This window comes from Heterodontus francisci, chromosome 33 (assembly GCF_036365525.1).
Source record: "Heterodontus francisci isolate sHetFra1 chromosome 33, sHetFra1.hap1, whole genome shotgun sequence".
Taxonomy (NCBI): Eukaryota; Metazoa; Chordata; class Chondrichthyes; order Heterodontiformes; family Heterodontidae; genus Heterodontus; species Heterodontus francisci.
The window spans coordinates 37,850,969-37,870,442 of NC_090403.1; the positions used below are offsets into that span (position 1 = coordinate 37,850,969).

Sequence of the window (19,474 nt, forward strand, 5' to 3'; positions counted from 1 at the left end):
TTCCATCAGCCTCAGTTTTGTTAACTAGCTTTTCATGTGATACTTTGTTAAACGCTTTGTTAAAATCCATATAGACAACATCCAGTGCATTACCTTCATCGAACTTCTCGGGCACTTCATCAAAAATTCAATTAGATTAGTCAAACATGATATGCCTTTTATATCTGTGCTGGCTCTCCTTAATTAATTCAAACCCCTCCAAGTGCCTGTTAATTTGTTTCCTGATTATGGTTTCTAAATCCTTATCCATTATTGATGTTAAACTGACCAGCCTATAGTTACTAAGAATGTCTTTACTTGAACAAGGGTATCACATTTGCCATTTTCTGATCCTCTGCAACCTCCCCAGTATTTAGGGAACGTTGGAAGATTATGGCAAACCCTTCCACTATCTCCATTCCCACTTCCCTTAGCAGCCTGGGATGCACGCCATCTGGGCCAGGCGACGTATCCATTCTAAGCATCCTGTGTATCAATTTTCACCCCATCCATTACCTCCGCCATCTTTGCACAATCATGGCGATCAGCAGGCAGCAATTCTAAAGGGGGTGCAGGAGAAGAGGGATCTGGATGTACTTGTACATAAATCACTGAAGGTGGCAGGACAGAGAGTGGTTAATAGAACATGCAGCATTCTAGGCTTCTTCAAGAGGGGTGTAGAGTACAAGAGCAAGGAAGTTAAACTTGTATAGAACAATGGTTCGGCCTCAGCTGGAATACTGTGTCTATTGTGGGCACCACACTTTAGGATAAATGTGAAGGCATTAGAGAGAGTAGAAAAGATTCATGAAAATGGTTCCCGGAATGAGAAACTTCAGTTACATGGATAGATTGGAGAAGTTGGGACTGGTTTCCTTGGAGAAGAGAAGGTTGAGAGGAGATTTGATAGAGGTATTCAAAATCATGAGGGCTCTGGACAGAGTAGATAGGGAGAAGCTGTTCCCATTGGTGGAAGGATCGAGAACAAGAGGGCACAGATTTAAAGTAATTGGAAAAAGAAGCAATGGTGACATGATGAAAAGCTTTTACAAGCAGTGAGTGGTTAGGATCAGGAATGCACTGCCTGAGAGTGTAGTGGAGGCAGGTTCAATCGAAGCATTCAAGAGGGAATTGGATTGTTATCTGAAAAGAAAGAATGTGCAGTGCCACAGGGAGAAGGCAAGGGAGTAGCACTAGGTATATTACTGTTTCAGAGATTCAGCACTGACACAACAGATCAAATGGCCTCCTTCTGTGCTGCAACAATTCTGTAATTCTGTGAAATTTGCATGCTGCCTGCCTCACTTCAACTGGGTGTAGATCCTTGCGCATCGCAATCTCTGCACCTTCTAATGCACTAATCGAATTTTTAGCCCATTAACTCATCTTTTATTTAAAATAAAACCACTCTCCAATTATACACTGATTCTATACTTTTTCTGAAATTCACAGTCCAAAGTGGGGGAATCCATTATAAGATTTAAAAAGAAAAAGAAAGACTTGTATTTATAGAGCACTTTTTATGACCACCAGATGTCCACACTTTACAGCCAATGAAGTATTTTTGAAGTGTAGTCACTGTTGTAATGTCGGAAGTGCAGCAACCAATTTGTGCGCGACAAACTCCTACAAACAGCAATGTGATAATAACCAGATAATCTGTTTTGTAATGTTGATTGAGGGTTAAATATTGGCCAGGACACCAGGGCTAACTATTCTGCTCTTCTTTAAAATAATGCCACAGTATCTTTTACGTCCACCTGAGCAGGCAGACACGGGCTTAGGTTAATGTCATATCCAAAATCCAGCATCTCTGACAGTGCAGCACTCCAGTACTGCACTGGAATGTCAGCCTTGATTTTTCTGCTCAAGCCCTGGGCTGAGACTTAAACCCAGAATCTTGTGACTCAGAAGCAAAAATGCTACCAACTGAGACATAACTGACACTCACTTAAGCTACTGTTCAGAGAATAGAAGTTGTGGTTCTTCACTTGTCAGATATTGACTGCCACTATCTTTCCCAGATGCTCAGTTACACAAACATATTATAGAATTCTACACCATATTTGTGTGAGGCTGATTATCTACTTTCCTGTTACTTAGGTGAAACTGAAAGCAACACAAGGAGTATTTAATACAATTGCTGAGGTCCCTGAGGGTGTGTTAAATGGATTAGGTGGCAAAGAACTAACAGTAACAAATGCAAATTTGGAACTCATCAATACTGTCCTTAAATATATTACTTACACAAGCAAAAGATATCACATTAATACAGCTGATACAGGTAAGTACAGTCATTCATGTTTTATTTGTTCATGTAGTTTCGAATTACCTTTCAATACAACCTGAACATGAAATAAACCCCATTCCTTGACAACTTATTCCAAACCTTCCTACATGGTGTAGACATGAAAAACAAAAAGATTTTTAAAATTATTTTTGGCTCACGATGCCAGGAGACATTCAAGCTAACAACATGAGTGCTCTTTGCAGATCAGCAACTTGGCATTCTAGTTAGCCCTGACAGAGCTTCTGAACCCATATCTACTCAATCACCAAGACCATCTACTTCACCCCATGCAAAATTGTCCATCTCTGCCCCTGCCGCAGCTCATCTGCTCCTGAAACCCTCTTCCATGGCTTTGTTACCTCTAGACCAGGCCACTCTAATGCTCTCCTGGCCATACTCCCATCCTCCACCCTTCATAAACTTGAGCTCATTCAAAACTCTGCTGACCATATCCTAACATGTATCATATCCCATTCACCCATCACCCCGTGATCGCTGAACAACATTGCCTCCCAGTCCATCCATGCCTCGATTTTAAAATTCTTATCCTTGTTTTCAAATCCCTCCATGGCCTTACCCTCTCTATTTCTGTAACCTCCTCAAGCCCCACAACGCTCTGAGAACCATGCGCTCCTCCAATTCTGGCCTCTTGCACAACCCTGATTTTAATCACTCTCTCATTGGTGGTCATGTCTTCACCTGCCTGGGCCCTAAACTCTGGAATTCCCTCCCTAAACTTCTCCGACTCTCTAGCTCTCTCTTCTCCTTTAATACTTTCCTTAAAGTCTAATTCGTCGATCAAGTTTTTGGTCACCTGCCCTAATATCTCCTTAGGTGGCTCAGTGCCAAGTTTTATTTGTTACCGCTCTTGTAAAGCACCTTGGGATATTTTGCTACATCAAAGGCTCTATATAAATGTAATAAAAGCAAAATACTGTGGATGCTGGAAATCTGAAACAAAAACAAGAAATGCTGGAATCACTCAGCAGGTCTGGCAGCATCTGTGGAAAGAGAAGCAGAGTTAACGTTTCGGGTCAGTGACCCTTCTTCGGAACTGACAAATATTAGAAAAGTCACAGATTATAAGCAAGTGAGGTGGGGGTGGGGCAAGAGATAACAAAGGAGAAGGTGCAGATTGGACCAGGCCACATAGCTGACCAAAAGGTCACGGAGCAAAGACAAACAATATGTTAATGGTGTGTTGAAAGACAAAGCATTAGTACAGATTAGGTGTAAATACGCTGATTATTGAACAGCAGCAAGTGCAAACCTGAAAAAAACCTGAAAAAAACAGTGGGTAAGCAAACTGAACAAACTAAGATGAAATGAAATAATTGCAAAAAAAAAAGGATTGTAAAAAATGTAAAAAAGGATGTAAAAAAAAGAGAAAGAAAAGAAAAAAGGAAGAAAAACTAACTAAAAATGAAAGTAAAATGGGGGGCTGTCATGCTCTGAAATTATTGAACTCAATGTTCAGTCCGGCAGGCTGAAGTGTGCCTAATCGGTAGATGAGATGCTGTTCCTCGAGCTTGCGTTGATATGTAAGTTGTTGTTGGGATACATTATGACCAACCATTAGAGACTCACGAGAATGCTGTGACATTGCATGTTCCCAGCATTCTTTTTGTTTTCACTCCATCCCCTGAGTGAAATCCCCTTGTCTCAGCTCTGAATATCCCCCTGCTGTAGGGAATCATCGGTGCAATCCCATCACAGCCTTCCACTCTAATCTATGTTGGAAATCCTGATTTAAAAGTCAGTTCACATCAACTTGGACCAGTAAAGTCATTCTTATTAGAGCCTTTTCAATGAACTTCCCTACCAGTGCTATAATGGAGGAGTCACAGGGACATATTTACAAGAATGTTGCCAGGAGCTTGAAAGTTGCAGCTATGAGGAAAGATTGGATCGACTATGGTTGTTTTCCTTAGAACAGAGGAGGCTGAAGGGTGACTTAATTGAGGTGTACAAAAATTATGAGGGGAGTAGACAGGAAGCACCTCTTTCCCATAGCAGAGAGGTCAATTACCAGTGGGCACAGATTTAAGGTCAATGGTAAAAGGATTAGAGGGGACATGAGGAAAGGCTTTTTAACCCAGAGGCTAGTGGGCGTCTGGAATTCACTGTCCGGATCTTTGATGGAGGCAAAACCCCTCAATTCCTTTAAAAAGGTACCTGGACCTGCACCTGAAGTGTTGTAACCTGCAAGGCTACAGATCAGGTGCTGGAAGGTGGGATTAGATTGGGCGGCAGACATGATGGGGCTGAATGGTGTCCTCTTGTGCCATAACCTTTCTATGATTCTATAGGGACATTAGAACATAGGAATAGGAATAGGTCATACAGACTCCCACCATTCAATGAGATCATGGCTAATCTGCAACCTAACTCCACATACCAGCCTCCTGCCCTCGCTTACCCCATGTCCATTAATATATTTGGACCACAATATCAGATTTAAAATTAACAATTGATCTAGCACCAATTGCCATTTGCAGAAGAAAGTTCCAAACTCCTACAATGCTTTGGCCAGGATTTTGTCCTGGCGACGGGGGTCTCGATCACCAGAAAAAGTGCCTGCCAGAGCCCTATATTGCTTTCTCTGGGGAAGGCCTGCCAAATGAAGTGTCAATTAGGCACTTAAGTGGACAGCGGCCAGCATTCTCCAGGATCAAGGACCCCGACAATGGAAGTCCTGCCTACTGAGAGCTGCCAGCCAATCAGACACTGGCAGCTCTTTAACTGAGCAGTGCCACCGTAGAGGCGGTGGCTGCTGCTCGTAGAGCACTCACCTGAGGCCCTGGAACCAGGCCACAGGTAAGTCACAGTGGGAGGAGTTTTGCAGGTCATCGTGGAAGAGGGGGGTGTAGGAGGGTGGACAGCAAGGGCAGGGGGATGGGATTGAGCACGCCGCCCACACCCCCCCCTTCCCAATGCCGGATCCCTCATTCAGGAACTAAGTACCTTTTAACGAGGGATAACCCCACCCTCCCAGCATGCTCCCCATGCCATGACAGGCCCGCCTGTTGCTGGGCTAATTCCGGTGGCGGTAGGCTGAGGCCCTTAATTGGGCATTAATTGCCCACTTAAGGTCCTCAGTTGACGATGGGGTGGGAAGGCCATTCATAGGCCTTCCCTCCCTGGAAACTTGGGTGAAGGCAGGAAGGTGACGGGGTTTCCCCAGGCCACCATCCCACCCGATTATATGCTTTCCCTGTCTCCAAACTTGATGCGGAGGAGAGCATAAAACTCCCCCTTTGGTGTGTAGAAGTTTTTCCTAATTTCACTCCTGAAAGGCTTGGCTCTAATTTTTAGGCTGTGCCCCCAAGTCCTAGACTTCTCAATCAACAGAAATAGTTTCTGTCAACCTCCCCTATCTGTTCCCATTTATGTAACGGAGTGCAGACTGCAAGCTAAATGTGGAGATTCGAGTTTGGTGAGTGGGGATTTTAATTATTGTTATCTTTATAAAAGTCTAGTGGAGGCAGGTTCATTTGAAGTATTCAAAAGGGAATTAGACAGTTATATGAAAAGGAAGAATGTGCAGGGTTATGGGGAGAAGGCAGGGGAATGGAACTGAGGGAGTTGCTCTTTCAGACAGCCAGTGCAGACACGATGGGCCGAATGGCCTCCTTCTGCACTGTAACGGTTCTGTGATTCTGTGGTATCTTGGAAACTTCAATCAAATCATCCCTCAACCTTCTATATTCTAGGGAATATTATAAAGGAAATGGTGTAGCTATTTTTCAGCTGGAAATAGTAGACCTAATGAAAACAAAAATAAAAAAAGATTTCATTTACATGCAACAAGAGACTGAAGTGCATAAAGAAGTACCACAAAACCTGCACTAAGAACTATTCATCACAGGAGAATTCACACAATATCGGCAATGCGTTTTGGAATAGTTTCTCTTCCTGATGTAATCCATAAGCGTAGAATATTACTGGTATTTGCACAAAATAATTCAACAGATTTACTACATCCCTCAATCATCAAGATCAACATAATCAGTAAAGACTGCTGCATAACAAACTTTCGCCTGCATTGCCAGTTAAATGTCCACAGAAATCATGAATTCATGGATCCACAGGGAAAAGGCAGGGGAGTGGGACTAGCTGAGTTGCTCTCACAGAGAACCAGCATGAACATGAGAGTCGAGTGGCCTTTTTCTGTGCTGTAACCATTCTACGATTCTCTGATCAAAATGAAAATGTACTTTTCAACTTGGAAGACTGCAATTCAGTTGCATGGATAAACGCCACTATCCCAGGAATGGGATTCCGTTGGTATTCCAACATTGTGCACCAATGATCGATTGGGTTTGGGGTATTTCCTAAAGTTGTTAAAGTTGTCACTCTTATTGATGCTATCTGACGGAGTCATGAAGCTGGAACTTGACACTTCCTTGTGGGTAAGTAGAGTACCTCTATACTAAAACTGAGATTAAAGTCATCTGCTTCATTGTTCATGTGGAAGGAATTCAAAAGTAGGGTAAACAGAGGCAAACCTGTCTCATAAAACACTAATTTTGGCTGCCAAAAAGGGACCAAGAGGTTAAATGGTCATGACGTACACTACCTATTTTGTAATGGTATGAGCAAAATATTTGGACCTGCAGGATGGTTGCCATAATTGGTTTAAGAGCAAGATTCCTCACTTCTTTTAAGATCCAGAATAAGTGTGTATCCCATAAGTGGCCTATGCTATTTTTGTTACAATCAGTTAGTGAAATTTGCTAAATCCGCTATGCAGAAAATGAGTTGTTTGGTGCCTATTTCACATATTTCTTTTCTTTTTATTAAAGTGTCTTTTCAGTTTGAAGAGCATACAGCTGAATTTCCAATCATTATCAGGCAGCCCCCAATGCTGCGGCTGTTTGATCCTGGACTAGGTAACTTCGGTTAGAATTTGGGTTATAAACATCAGAGATTTGTTCAGTACCTTTTAACAAAATTTGTTTCTTCAACTAACTTGGATTGTTTTTCCTTATTCCAGACAGTAACATCAATTCCTTGGTGACCATTACAACGAAGACGTTCTTAAGATATCACAAGCTTCGAATCTTGATAGATAGCATTCGGAGTTTTTACCCAAACATGACAATAATCATTGCAGACGACAGTGAAATTCCTGAAAAAATTGAAGGACCCCACATCGAACAATACATAATGCCATTCGCAAAAGTACAGTAAAAATTTCTGATTTCAATTGATATATGACACAGCCTTTAAACCAAAATTAGATTTCACAGCACAATTTGGGTGAATTGGTATCATATGATACCATTACTGATTTATAGTCTTTATAACCCACTTACTGCAACCTCAACATTAACAGTTCCAATGTGGACTGCGAATCTTGCACAAAGACCAAATCAATTTATTAGGGGCTATTTTCAAGTAGCGCCCGAAACAAGCATGAAGCCAGCCGAGCGTTTGTTCCACCTGCCCATTCATATTGACATGAGCCTGAGTCATTTTTTTGCCCCAGGTTCAATGGCATGATTCCAGTGAGCTGCAAGCACCAAGCAGGTGCCTCATTGCAGCTCTCCTGCTCTGGAAGCATGAGAATTGCCAGCTCACCTACTGTGCCTGGGGAACCAGGAATGGTATGAGGTGATCCTAGGCCACCTGTTCCTCCTGAGAAGCTCAGGTAAGTAAATGTGAAAAAACCTTCCTACCATATGCGATATCAAGTTCTGATTTTCCAGATGCGGCTGCTTTCAGGACAAACCAACCTTGAAGTGGGGGCCTCAAACAACAACTTGCATTGATATGGGGATATATACTCAGTAAAACTATCATCAAACAAAATATGGCACCAAGCTACATAAGAAGATAGTGGACAAAGTTTAGTAGGCTTTAAGGAGCATTTTAAAGGAGGAAGAGAGCTAGAGATGTGGAAAGGTTTACAGCAAGAATTCCAGCACTTAGGGCCTAGACAGATGAAGGCATGGCTACCAATGGTGGAGCAATTAAAATTGGGGTTGCGCAAGAGACCTGAATTAGCAGAATGCAGAGATCTCAGAGGGTTGTTGGGCTGGCAAATGTTATAGAGACAGGGAGGGGCAAGGCCATTGAGGAATATGAAAACATGGATGACAATTTTAACAGGCATTTGAGAATAAAATAGTACCTAATATAGGAGTTTCTTTTGTATGATGTGTTCCTTTACTATTTCTCAATCTTTATCTTTAACATATATTAATACACAGGGCCCTGTTCTCTGCAGCCAGAAAGAATATGTACAAACATTGCGCCTGTTTCAGCTAAACAAAATAAGTGACAGCCATTCGCTGGTTCATTCCTCAAGACAATGCCTTGACCAATCAGAGTCAAGCTGCCTGGTTTAAATTTCAAACAAAGCTTGACAGTTAATTGTCAGTCACCATTAACTGGTGCATTTTCCATAGCAACGCCTCTACCAATCAGAGTTCACTTGCCAACCAATCAACACTCTCTTCTCATACAGTATAAATTTGTTGCTTTCCCTTACATTGGTATTCTTGTGGATTGTCCTAATGAGAGCAAGACAAAAAGCTTCGCCATTATGTCTCTATTTTCAGTAATATCCATTATTATGGTTGTGACTTGTACATTTTTTGCTCATTAATCTATATATCCCCTATACCATCTAGAGTACAAGACAATTATGATTCCTCAAACATGGTTCATCAGAGCTCTCATCTCTCGTTGTAAAACAAATTCGGAATGAAATAAAATCCCTAAAAGTAGCACAATAAATGTTAATAGTCTCATGCTTCTTGGTAATTAGATTTTTTTTTAGATTTAGAGATACAGCACTGAAACAGGCCCTTCGGCCCACCGAGTCTGTGCCGAACATTAACCACCCATCTATACTAATCTTGCACTAATCCCCTATTCCTACCACATCCCCACCTGTCCCTATATTCCCCTGCCACCTACCTATACTAGGGGCAATTTATAATGGCCAATTTACCTATCAACCTGCAAGTCTTTTGGCTGTGGGAGGAAACCGGAGCACCCGGAGGAAACCCACGCAGACACAGGGAGAACTTGCAAACTTCACACAGGCAGTACCCGGAATTGAACCCGGGTCGCTGGAGCTGTGAGGCTGCGGTGCTAACCACTGCGCCACTGTGTCATATACCTCAAATGATGAGTTTCACTCTATACATTATAAAGCTTTAATTATAAAACTGATGTAGTCAGTAACATCAGTTACTTTATATGCAATTTTAATTTATTTGCCACTACTATGCTGTTACCTGTAATCCACCTACATGATGCTATTGTACTCAACTGTAACCCAGTGCCCTGGCGTACCAGTTGTACATCAAATATGGATCCCACTCATTAGAACTTTAAATACGCTCTAAGTGAGCAGTCCTGCTATCTCTAAATACATGATACCAACCAAAGCTCATTATATCGGACATGAAAGTGCCCTTGGGTCACATCGAGTAAAAGCAACATTTTGCCATTACTGGTTTCATTTTCAACAGTTTTCCTGGTAAACCCCATAAGCAAAAACATCAAATATGGCAACAACTTCAAAATACAGAAGAACTAAAGAAACAATTGATCGGTTTTCCTCCTTCATAGAAATTAAGTGTATAGATGCTATTTTTTAATTTCTATGAATGAAAGCAGATCTATCTTAAAGATATATTAATCAAAAATACAATGGGATAAGTTTACAGCTTTAAGGCAATGCAGAGCCATTTTTATATATTAAATTAGCCAGTTTTAACAAAACCATATTTGAATTTGTTTCATAATGCTGGAAGTCTATAATATAGATTCTGGATTTGACTAGGATGGCTGAGATCAATTTACAAAATTCTATCCCAAAACAGCCACAGATTACAGAACCTGGCATTTAATCCTGCCAATTTCGAGAACTAATTAAACTAAGAACAGAGGCTTCCTTTGAAGTAAACACAGTCACCTGGCTTTTAATTCTTATTTGGAAGAATATTGCTAGTATTTTCTTCACATATAAAATAATACAATGACTTCAGTTTGTGACTCCATATGTCCACCTGGTTTTGATTTAATAAGAGTTAATGGGCACAAGTTTGGTTTCCATAACACCACTGGAGATACGACAGGGAGATGGAGCAGAGGCTGCTAAGAGGGCAAGTTCTGTGCGGTGGCTCTGCCAAGTTGGAGCCTGACTCCTCCATGCTCCTTGACAGTGAACAGGAGACTGTCTGACAGGACAGTCAATGCACCCAGCATCATGGTGTGCATGCCCATGAGCATTCTCCTCCATGCTGCCCCATCAAGGTCTTCATCTACGTCCTCCAGCAGAACGAGGCTATGACCTCACCCTCTGATGAGCTACCACACGAATCATCCTTTTCCCCTGGCCTTGCTGCATCCCACTCATGCCTGCTGACTCACCATGTAGTGATCCCAACTCTGTAATAGCTTCCAGAGTACTTACAGTGGCAGTATCTCAGCTGGTGTCTGCTAGTGTCTGATCAAGCGAAGGAGCCTCTTCATCAATGCTGTGGTGTTGCTCTCTCTCTCTCTTGTCCTTGAGTTGCTGTGGCTCTGCAGATGGCAGTTCTTGGGTGTCTGAAAGCTGAAAATCAGAAGGCGAAGGTTGGTGTCAGGGAAGGGGGATGGGTGTAAAGCAAGAGGTCTTACCATCAGCATCTTGCTCATCATGCCAGATCTCAGGATGACGGTGTGCTGGGAGTTAAGAAGAGGAATAAGGCAGGAACATACCATCAGCCTCAATGTTCTCAGTGATACCAGATGACACGGATTCTGCCTTGGCCAGACTCATGATGTTGAGAGCCAGACCCTCTGTAAGGTTCAGGAGATGCAGGTGTCCTTGTCCCCTGCCTGATCTGCTCTGCTCTGTTCCATTCTATTGTGTGCCACCTTATCCTCCAAGAGAGAGAACAGAATGTCAGTGATTGTGTAGCACCGCATTTGTTTCATGTGCTCGCCGTTGTTGGATAGCTGTAGGTATTTGAAGATAGCCAGTGGTGGGTGCGAGGCTGGCAGCATTGGGTGGGTGTGTGAGGGTGATGTAGAATATCTAGATGTTGGGCATGAGTCCTGAGTGCCAGGGCATGCTGTTGCATGAGTGATGGGTGTATGGTGCATTGAGCAGCATGGGTAGTTGGTGGTGTGGTGGGGAGGAGATGTTATGTGCAGATGCATTCACTGACATTGACCATCCACAGGAACTCATTCGGCTTCTTGTGGCACTGCTGCCAGGTGCTTGAGACTAGATGCCAGACATTGACCTCTCTGGCCACCTGATCCCACTCTCTTCTGAGGATGGTCCTTGACAGCTTCTTGGTCCCCCGCAGCACCATGGCATCTCTTCTTCTGCCCACCTCCACCGCTCATGCCTGCAGCACCAGATCCATTACCCTGAAACCCTTTCTCTGCCTTGGTGCTCCATTTTCCACATTTTAAATTGCAGTAATATTAGTCAATGCATCTTTCCATTAAGAGGGACAGACTACCTTTAGGAACAGAAGACTGGCTGCACACTGTTCTCTTCACACAATGTTGCTTGGCTTCTGCATAGTACACAGGCAACCAGCAGCGCACCAGATGCTTGGCCCTACACTACAATCATGGTAAAGTGGCGGCAGCACCAAGTTTATGTGCCAATCACCCACAATGGAGCCAGCACAGGCAAATTACAAATTGCAACCCCTGCACCCAAAAAGGTGCGCAAGTCAATTTTAGGCCACTATTTCTGCTTGGCATTAAGGTTAATTTTGCCTTTTCTCTATTATTTATCACAATTTGTTTCCTCATTGTGGAAGGTTTAGGTGAGTTACAGATTTGCTGCTATTCTTGTTTGCTGTTAACTTGCATATCATGTTTCCCTTCCGTGCCAAATTTTGGGCAGTGTCCTTCAGAAGTAAAGACTGAGAGATTTACAAGCATCTTAGTTGAATCAGAAGAATGGGAGGGAATAAGGGAGAAGAAAATATTGGAGAACAGAGCAATTGCTCTCATGTGACTTTAAGTAAACAAAATCATTGGTGTAGCATTATTGAGATCAAACCAAATATCAAAGGAAACCAAAATATTCGCATTTACTGATCTTGAACCTCTTGCCATTTTCTTCTTCTCAGGGATGGTTTGCTGGAAGAAACTTGGCAGCTTCTCAGGTCACAACTAAATACCTTCTCTGGGTGGATGAGGATTTTTTATTCTCAAAAGATACAAAACTGGAAAAGCTGGTGGATGTTTTGGAAAACACAAACTTGGATGTGGTAAGTATGGAATGGGTGGGAAGTAAAGATAGGTAGTTCAGGTCATTCAATCTGCTGAACATTTCATTTAATACACTCCAAAAATGAATCTTTGTTTGTATAGAAGATATAGCTATTGATTTTATGTTGAATGTTTATAGCGGCAAAAATGATTTCCACCTATCACCTTGCAGCACAGTCATTCCTAAAATAAGATGTGAAAAGAATTTTATAAGGGTTAATTTTAACCTCCCAAAAACCGATGGGTTTGGTTTGGCCAGGTCCTAGCCACTAGGAGGTTATAAAGCTGAATATCTGAATAAGGAACTTAACCTGCCCCAAATCTACCCACTTCCTGTTTCAACAGCACTGGGACAAGGGACAGGTGACCAATTCTCTCTCAGGAGACGGATTGGTTATTTAAATATTTTAATGAGGCTGCATACCTGCAATTTAACAACTTCCCTGGCCTTGGGAAAACCTGTGGGTAAAATGAGGTGAGAAGGACTGAATCCATTAGGTAAGTGCTTTTATTGCACTGCTTGTGGGCCAGGAGGAACAGGAGTGTTTCTTCCAGGCTCAACAAGCTTACCTACATGCCCTCTCCCTGCAATCTGTCTGCTCGTCCCCAACGCACAATTGAATTACCCTGACTGCCATCGCTCTACCCCGCAACCAGACATCCCCAACAACCATCTCTCCCATGCCCCCACACCTCGCTCCCCACAGCCCCCCACCCCCCCACCCCCCAACAAAACACGAGACCTATCAGGTTTTAGCTCAGCTACACCCTTGTGCTGCAGGCTTTCCTGCCTAACAGCAGGATGCCTGTCAATCAAACTGGCTGTCAGGCGAGAAACCACAGGGAAAATGAAAAGTAACTGCAGGACGTTCAGGAAACCTGTGTGAGCAGGTTCCTAACATATCAGGCTGAATGTTCAGCCCTGCCAAAGTTGGGAAGGAAGCAGGCAGGGTCCGAAAATACCAGCATCAGCTGGTGTGTCGGTTTTGAGATGCCGTTCCTGGCTGTTCACATGGACGGGGGAAGGGTGGGATAGCGATCCCGTCCGCTTCCTGATTAAGGCCAGTTAAAGTTATTATAGAGTTCATTATGAGCTTGTTAAAGGAGAGGTTGAAATTTTCACAGGGACACACTGGTTACAGGCATTGCCTATTGCAGGGCATTACCCGGCCCCATAAGAGGGTCAGCAGGGATGCAGGGACACGGCATTTGGAAAGGAGGTGCCCTTGGTGCTGCCCAGGTGGCGGGGAGAGCGAGCAGTCAGTGCACAGGTATTGAACAGAGTCGTCACCCCCTCCAAATCACAGGGGAAGAAGAGCAGGGGGCAAGGCTGCCAAGGAAATTGAGTGGCCACCTGACTAATAGGAAGGCTGCAGCTGGCAATTGGGGCATGACTATCAGATTTTGGGCCCAATGGCGAAGAGGGACAACATCCTCCGCTGGAAGGGTGGAACCCCGTGCAGCAGGAGGGCATGGGAGAGGAAAGAGGGACAGGAAGAAACAGAAGCTATACCCCTCAACACTGGACCTACCACTGAAAACAGAGCTACCTGGAGATGACCAAGAACAGTGCAAGAGGAGACTGCGACTCTCCAAGCAGATGGTCACAGAGATCTGTAACCTTGTCACCGAAGACCTCACACCTCAAAGCATTGGTTGTCATGCCCTGCCAGTGGTCGTCAAAGACACTGTGGCCTTGAACCTCTTTCTGGCTCCTTCCAAGGATCAGCAACAGCCCTGAGTGGTAGCTTGCAAATGGCAGCACACCATTGCAGGTCACAGATGCCCTCTTTGCCAGAACTGGACAATACATTCATTTCATGACAGACACGGCCTCGGAGACACAGAGGGCACTAGGTTTCAGGGCATCATCGATTGCACCCATGTGTTATCAAGACCGCCCAATCAGATTCATCAACAGGAAGGGCTTTCATTCCCTCAACGTTTAACTGGTCTGTGACCACAACAAGAGCTTCCTCCATGTGTGCCTTTACTTCCTCCATGTGTGCCTTCACTTTCCTGGCAACTGTCATGACTCCTTCATCCTCCAGCAGTCCACATTACCTCAGATCTTCAATCCCACCCCCAAAGTCCGTGGATGGATCCTAGGAGACAAGGGATATCCCTTGATGAGATGGTAATTCACCCCTCTACTGGGACTGGTTGGGTGGTGCCCTGCAATAGCCTCCTGCAAGGGTCTCGGTCATTGTGGTGGTCTGCTGCATGGGATTCGAGAGAACTGTTGACCTTGAGGACAGTGAGGCCTGGGAAGGAGACAACTCATTGGGGGAAGAGCAGGAGCAAGAGGTGGGAGAGGAAGAGGAAGTGGAGGTGGAGGGAGATGACGTTGAACGCTGGAGCGGAAAAATTGACCCTAGTATTTATAGATGAAATAAATAATATAAAAAAGAGGCAATATACCATTTCTCAAGTAAAAAGAAGTATAATTTTCCATAGGTTGGTGCCTCAGTGAATGGTAATCGATTCCAATTTAAGCTGTGGTATGAAAAAGGCAATGATGATGATGGCGACTGCTTGTTTTCCAAGACTGGAGGCTTTCATGCATTGGATGGATTTCCAAACTGTGCGATAACAAGTGGTGTGGTGAACTTCTTTCTGGCCAGGACAGAGAAGATACTGAGTGTTGGATTTGATCCGCGATTGGCAAGGGTAGCTCACTCAGGTAAATAAACCATTTAATCATGCTGCCACTCTGCTGACAGTCGTACTAGATGGTGATAATCAGGTTTTATTCAGATTTGTTTGTCTTCATGCCTCGGTAACAATCTTAGAGAACCAAAATGTACCACAAACATTTATTTAGTCTGACAAAAGATTAGACTTGTTTTGTTTATAGATAATGGGACTAAAAAGCAAAGATTAAAATGAAATCAGATATTTTGAAAACTGTTAATTTGAATATAGCAACTTAATGCTACCTTCTTTTTGTTATCTGAATGGTTAATTCAATTCATTCACGAATCTTTACAACTATTAATGTTTGTCAAATTTTACCATAGCATTAATGTCTGCATCTAACTTATTGTTTAACATTATGGTTGATAGTTTCACATTCAGCCGAAATTTCAGACCATAACCTTTAGTTAATATGTTCCTGGTATGTAAGCGTCACTGGCAAGACCAGTGTTTGTTGCCCATCCCTAAATGCCCTTGAGAAGGTGATGGTGAGCTGGCTTCTTGAACCACTGGTGTCCATGTACTGTAGGTACACCCAAATTGCTGTTAGGAAGGGAGTTCCAGGATTTTGACCCAATGACAGTGAAGGAACGGTGATAGCGTTCAGGATGGTGTGTGGCTTGGAGGGGAATTTACAGGTGGTGGAGTTCCCATGCGTCTGCTGCCCTTGTCCTTCTAGGTGGTAGAGGTCGCGGGTTTGGAAGGTGCTGTTGAAAGAGCCTTGACGAGTTGCTGTAGTGCATCTTGTAGATGGTACATACTGCTGCCACCGTGTGCCGATGGTGCAGGGAGTAAATTTATAAGGTGCTGAATGGGGTGCCGATCAAGCAGCTGCTTTGTCCTGAATGGTGTTCAGCTTCTTGAGTGATGTTGGAGCTGCACTCATCCAGGCAAGTGGAGATTACTCCATCACACTCCTGACTTGTGCCTTATAGACAGTGTAGTTTTGTAGTGTTTTGAAATTGCAATTGCATTGTGCTTTCTGTACACTTGGGGTTGCTGTAGAACACACATGCTAACAAAGAGAAGGTAAAACAGAACAAAGAAGAAGCCTTTATTTTCAACAGCATGCTGTTTCTGTCTCTTTTTTTTATTTGCTTGTGGGATGTGGATGTCGCTGGCGAGGCCAGCATTTGTTGCCCATCCCTAATTGCCCTTGAACTGGCTTGCTAGGCCAGCTCAGAGAGCATTTTAAGAGTCAACCACATTGCTGTGGGTCTGGAGTCACATGTAGGCCAGATCAGGTAAGGACAGCAGATTTCCTTCCCTAAAGGACATTAGTGAACCAGATGGGTTTTTACAACAATCGACAATGGTTTCACAGCCATCATTAGACTACCTTTTAATTCCAGTTTATTAATTGAACTCAAATTTCACCATCTGCCATGGTGGGATTCGAACCCAGGTCCCCAGGGCATTAGGTGGGCTCTGGATTACTAGTCCAGTGATATAACCATGACGCCACCACCTCCCTCATATGATATGACCAGGTAAGGAAGGGGTCTCAGGCCCCCCTCCCGCCCCTTTCCTGATTTGGCCATAACAGGGTTTAACTTTTAAAACACAGTGTTTTTAGCTTCACCTCAGTGAGTCCTTACTCGCTGCTTTCTAATTGTAATTATAAATGAGCCAATCAGACAGGCCTTCTTAGGTTTAAATAGGAAAGATGTAAGTTTATTAACCATAACACTCAAACACAGTTAAAATTACTAAAAATACTTGACGCAACCATGCTGGCATGCATACCCGATAAATGCACACACAAATAGATACAGAGGAGGAGAAAGAAGTAAAGGGGGCAGGGTTAGGAGTAGAAAATAGAATTCAGTTACTGTCTTTGGTTTGAATATAAATACCTTGATTGAAGTGAAATATTGCAGTTCTAGTTGGGGCCCAGTGTACACTTTCACACTTGTTTCGCTGGTACCAGAAGTCTGAAGAAGTTCTCTTAAGCTCCTTCCATGGGTCCCTGGGACTTTGCTGGAGAGACAGAGACAGAGCAGTGCTTTCTTCTTGAAGTTCAATTGCAGTCTGCCCCAAAACTTTCTGTGAGGCACAATTTGATCAGTTCCCAGGTTGGCCAGCAGGTTCAGCATGTGACCAACTCTTTGTTTGAAACAGCATCACCTGCGAGGGTTGTTGAATCTTCAAAGCTTACTGGACACACTCAGTGGGGGGGGGGGGGGGCAGGGGGGGTTCGAGTGCTGGCTCTTACACAGACAATAGCTCTCAATGTCTTTTGATCATCACTATATTGACAAAACCCATCACGCTAATTGAATCAGGGAGCATTTCCATTGTCTCTCTAGGTAACTGTCTCTCAGAATGCAAATGTGCAGCCATGTTTTCAGCCGTTCAGCTCTGTGGTCCTTTTAAACAAGTTATATTCAATTTCCAGTAAAAGTTCAAGTAGTGTTCCATATGACGAAATTAATATGTTTCAATTTGGCCGGTGTGGTTTCCGTCACACCTTCACCTCTCGCTGAATGATATTCGACATTAGGGGTGCAGATCTCACTGCAGGTTGGGGTTTCCCCTCAACCTGGCACATCTGGCAACTCCTACAGTACTCCACCACATCTTTGTGGAGTTTTGGCCAATCAAACTGTTGCCTTATGCAGGCTTTGGTTTATCGTATACCGACATGTACAGCCATTGTAGTCTCATGGGTCATTCTTAATATTTCTCTCCAGTACCTCTGTGGCACCACTAACTGATGAACCACTGTCATCACTTTGTCTTCAGGTCTGCGAGGAGAACTCCACTTCCTCATCTGTACCTCATTCTTTAAATAGTAGCAATCAGGGACTCCTTCTGCTTCAATTTCAGTCTGGGCAGCTTGTGCAACTCTCTCAATACTGGGTCAGCTCACTGACCCTCAGCTAGGGAAGATCCATTTAATCCATTGCCTGGGTCCTCTAACTTTCCAACAAAAGTTTCAGACAGACAGACCATATGGTCATCTGTCTGCAGTGCCAATTCTGTCTCCTCTGGGGGAGTTGGTTCGGTCATGGCCCGAGTCACTACACATTCAGGGGAACTGCAGGGGTCCTTCTCCTGCCACTGCCCTGTCTCTCTGACGTCCTTCCGTCTCTCTTTCACTACTGGAAAAGCCACCACCTTCGCCCCCGCCAGATCATTACCTCGGAGCAGGTTAACCCTGTCCACAGGCAAACTAGGGACAATTCCTATATTCACCCATCCCAAAACTAGGTCGCAGTCCAAATGCACCCAGTATAAAGGTACAGGCGTACACTGCCCTCCAATACCATTCACCACTATTCTTGTATTTACTGCACTCTCTGGAGGAAAGGTCAGGCCTTTTCCCAGCAAAAGGAATCTCGTGGCCCCTATATCCCTTAGGTTTACTATGAGCTTGCGTGCCCCATCCGCGGGGTATGGGGTTACTTTCCCTTTAGACACAAAATCCTGATAACCTTCAGGAATCGTATTAGATTTTCCTGCACCTGCAGCAGTATTTTTTCTGTATTTTAACTGCTGCTGCAGTTAAAGCCACAGCTTGTTGTGCTGTGCTTTCCATCAGGGTCCCTTCTGCTTCACTGAGCAGGTGTGCCCTGATTAACCCTACAAGCTTTCCCTGTAGTTTCCAGCAGTCAGCTCTTAGATGACCTGCCTTATTACAACAGAAGCACACAGGTCTCTGGGCCTCACTCCTACTTTCAGCACCTTCCCTTTTGGCTGGAGGAGGGCCCCCTGTGTGTCCTGTTTTTCTTTCTCTCCCAGGACTGCTTGGGCCCCTATCACCTTCCCACCCTTTGTCCTTTTTGGATTTGTGGGGGTGACTAGGAAAGGTTTTCCCCTGGGGATCCGACTTGTATATTAGAGCAAACTCATCAGCCAGAACTGCGGCTTGCCTCGCCTTATGTACTTTTTGTTCCTCCACATGGGTCTTTATGGAGAGGGGGAGGGAGTTTTTAAATTCCTCTAGCAAAATCACCTCTCTGAGGTTTTCATAGCTGGGCTGCACTTTAAGAGTCCTCAACCACTGGTCAGAAGCCAGCTGCTTACTTCTCTCAAACTCCAAGTAAGTTTGATCAGCTTGCTTTCTGAGGGTTTGGAACTTCTGGCGATAGGCTTCTGGTACTAGCTCATATGCCCCGAGGATAACATTTTTTGTCAGTTCATAATTTGATGAACTCTCATCTGGCAACAGGAAATAAACCTCTTGGGCTTCTCCTGTGAGCTTACTTTGCAACAGAAGAGTCCAACTCTCAGCCGTACATTTTAACTGCCTTGCACGTTTCT

At 43.9% G+C, this 19,474-nt stretch overlaps 1 protein-coding gene across 1 annotated transcript in view; it reads left to right on the plus strand.

Moving 5' to 3' along the window:
* The window catches only part of LOC137347990 (beta-1,4 N-acetylgalactosaminyltransferase 2-like), a 54,972-nt gene that overhangs the window by 23,311 nt on the left and 12,187 nt on the right, over window positions 1-19,474 (plus strand). Inside the window, exons 6-10 of the mRNA XM_068013063.1 lie at window positions 2,083-2,263; window positions 7,075-7,161; window positions 7,266-7,453; window positions 12,370-12,510; window positions 14,969-15,194. Coding sequence (XP_067869164.1) covers window positions 2,083-2,263; window positions 7,075-7,161; window positions 7,266-7,453; window positions 12,370-12,510; window positions 14,969-15,194 — 823 coding nt within the window. The remainder of the gene's footprint in view (window positions 1-2,082; window positions 2,264-7,074; window positions 7,162-7,265; window positions 7,454-12,369; window positions 12,511-14,968; window positions 15,195-19,474) is intronic.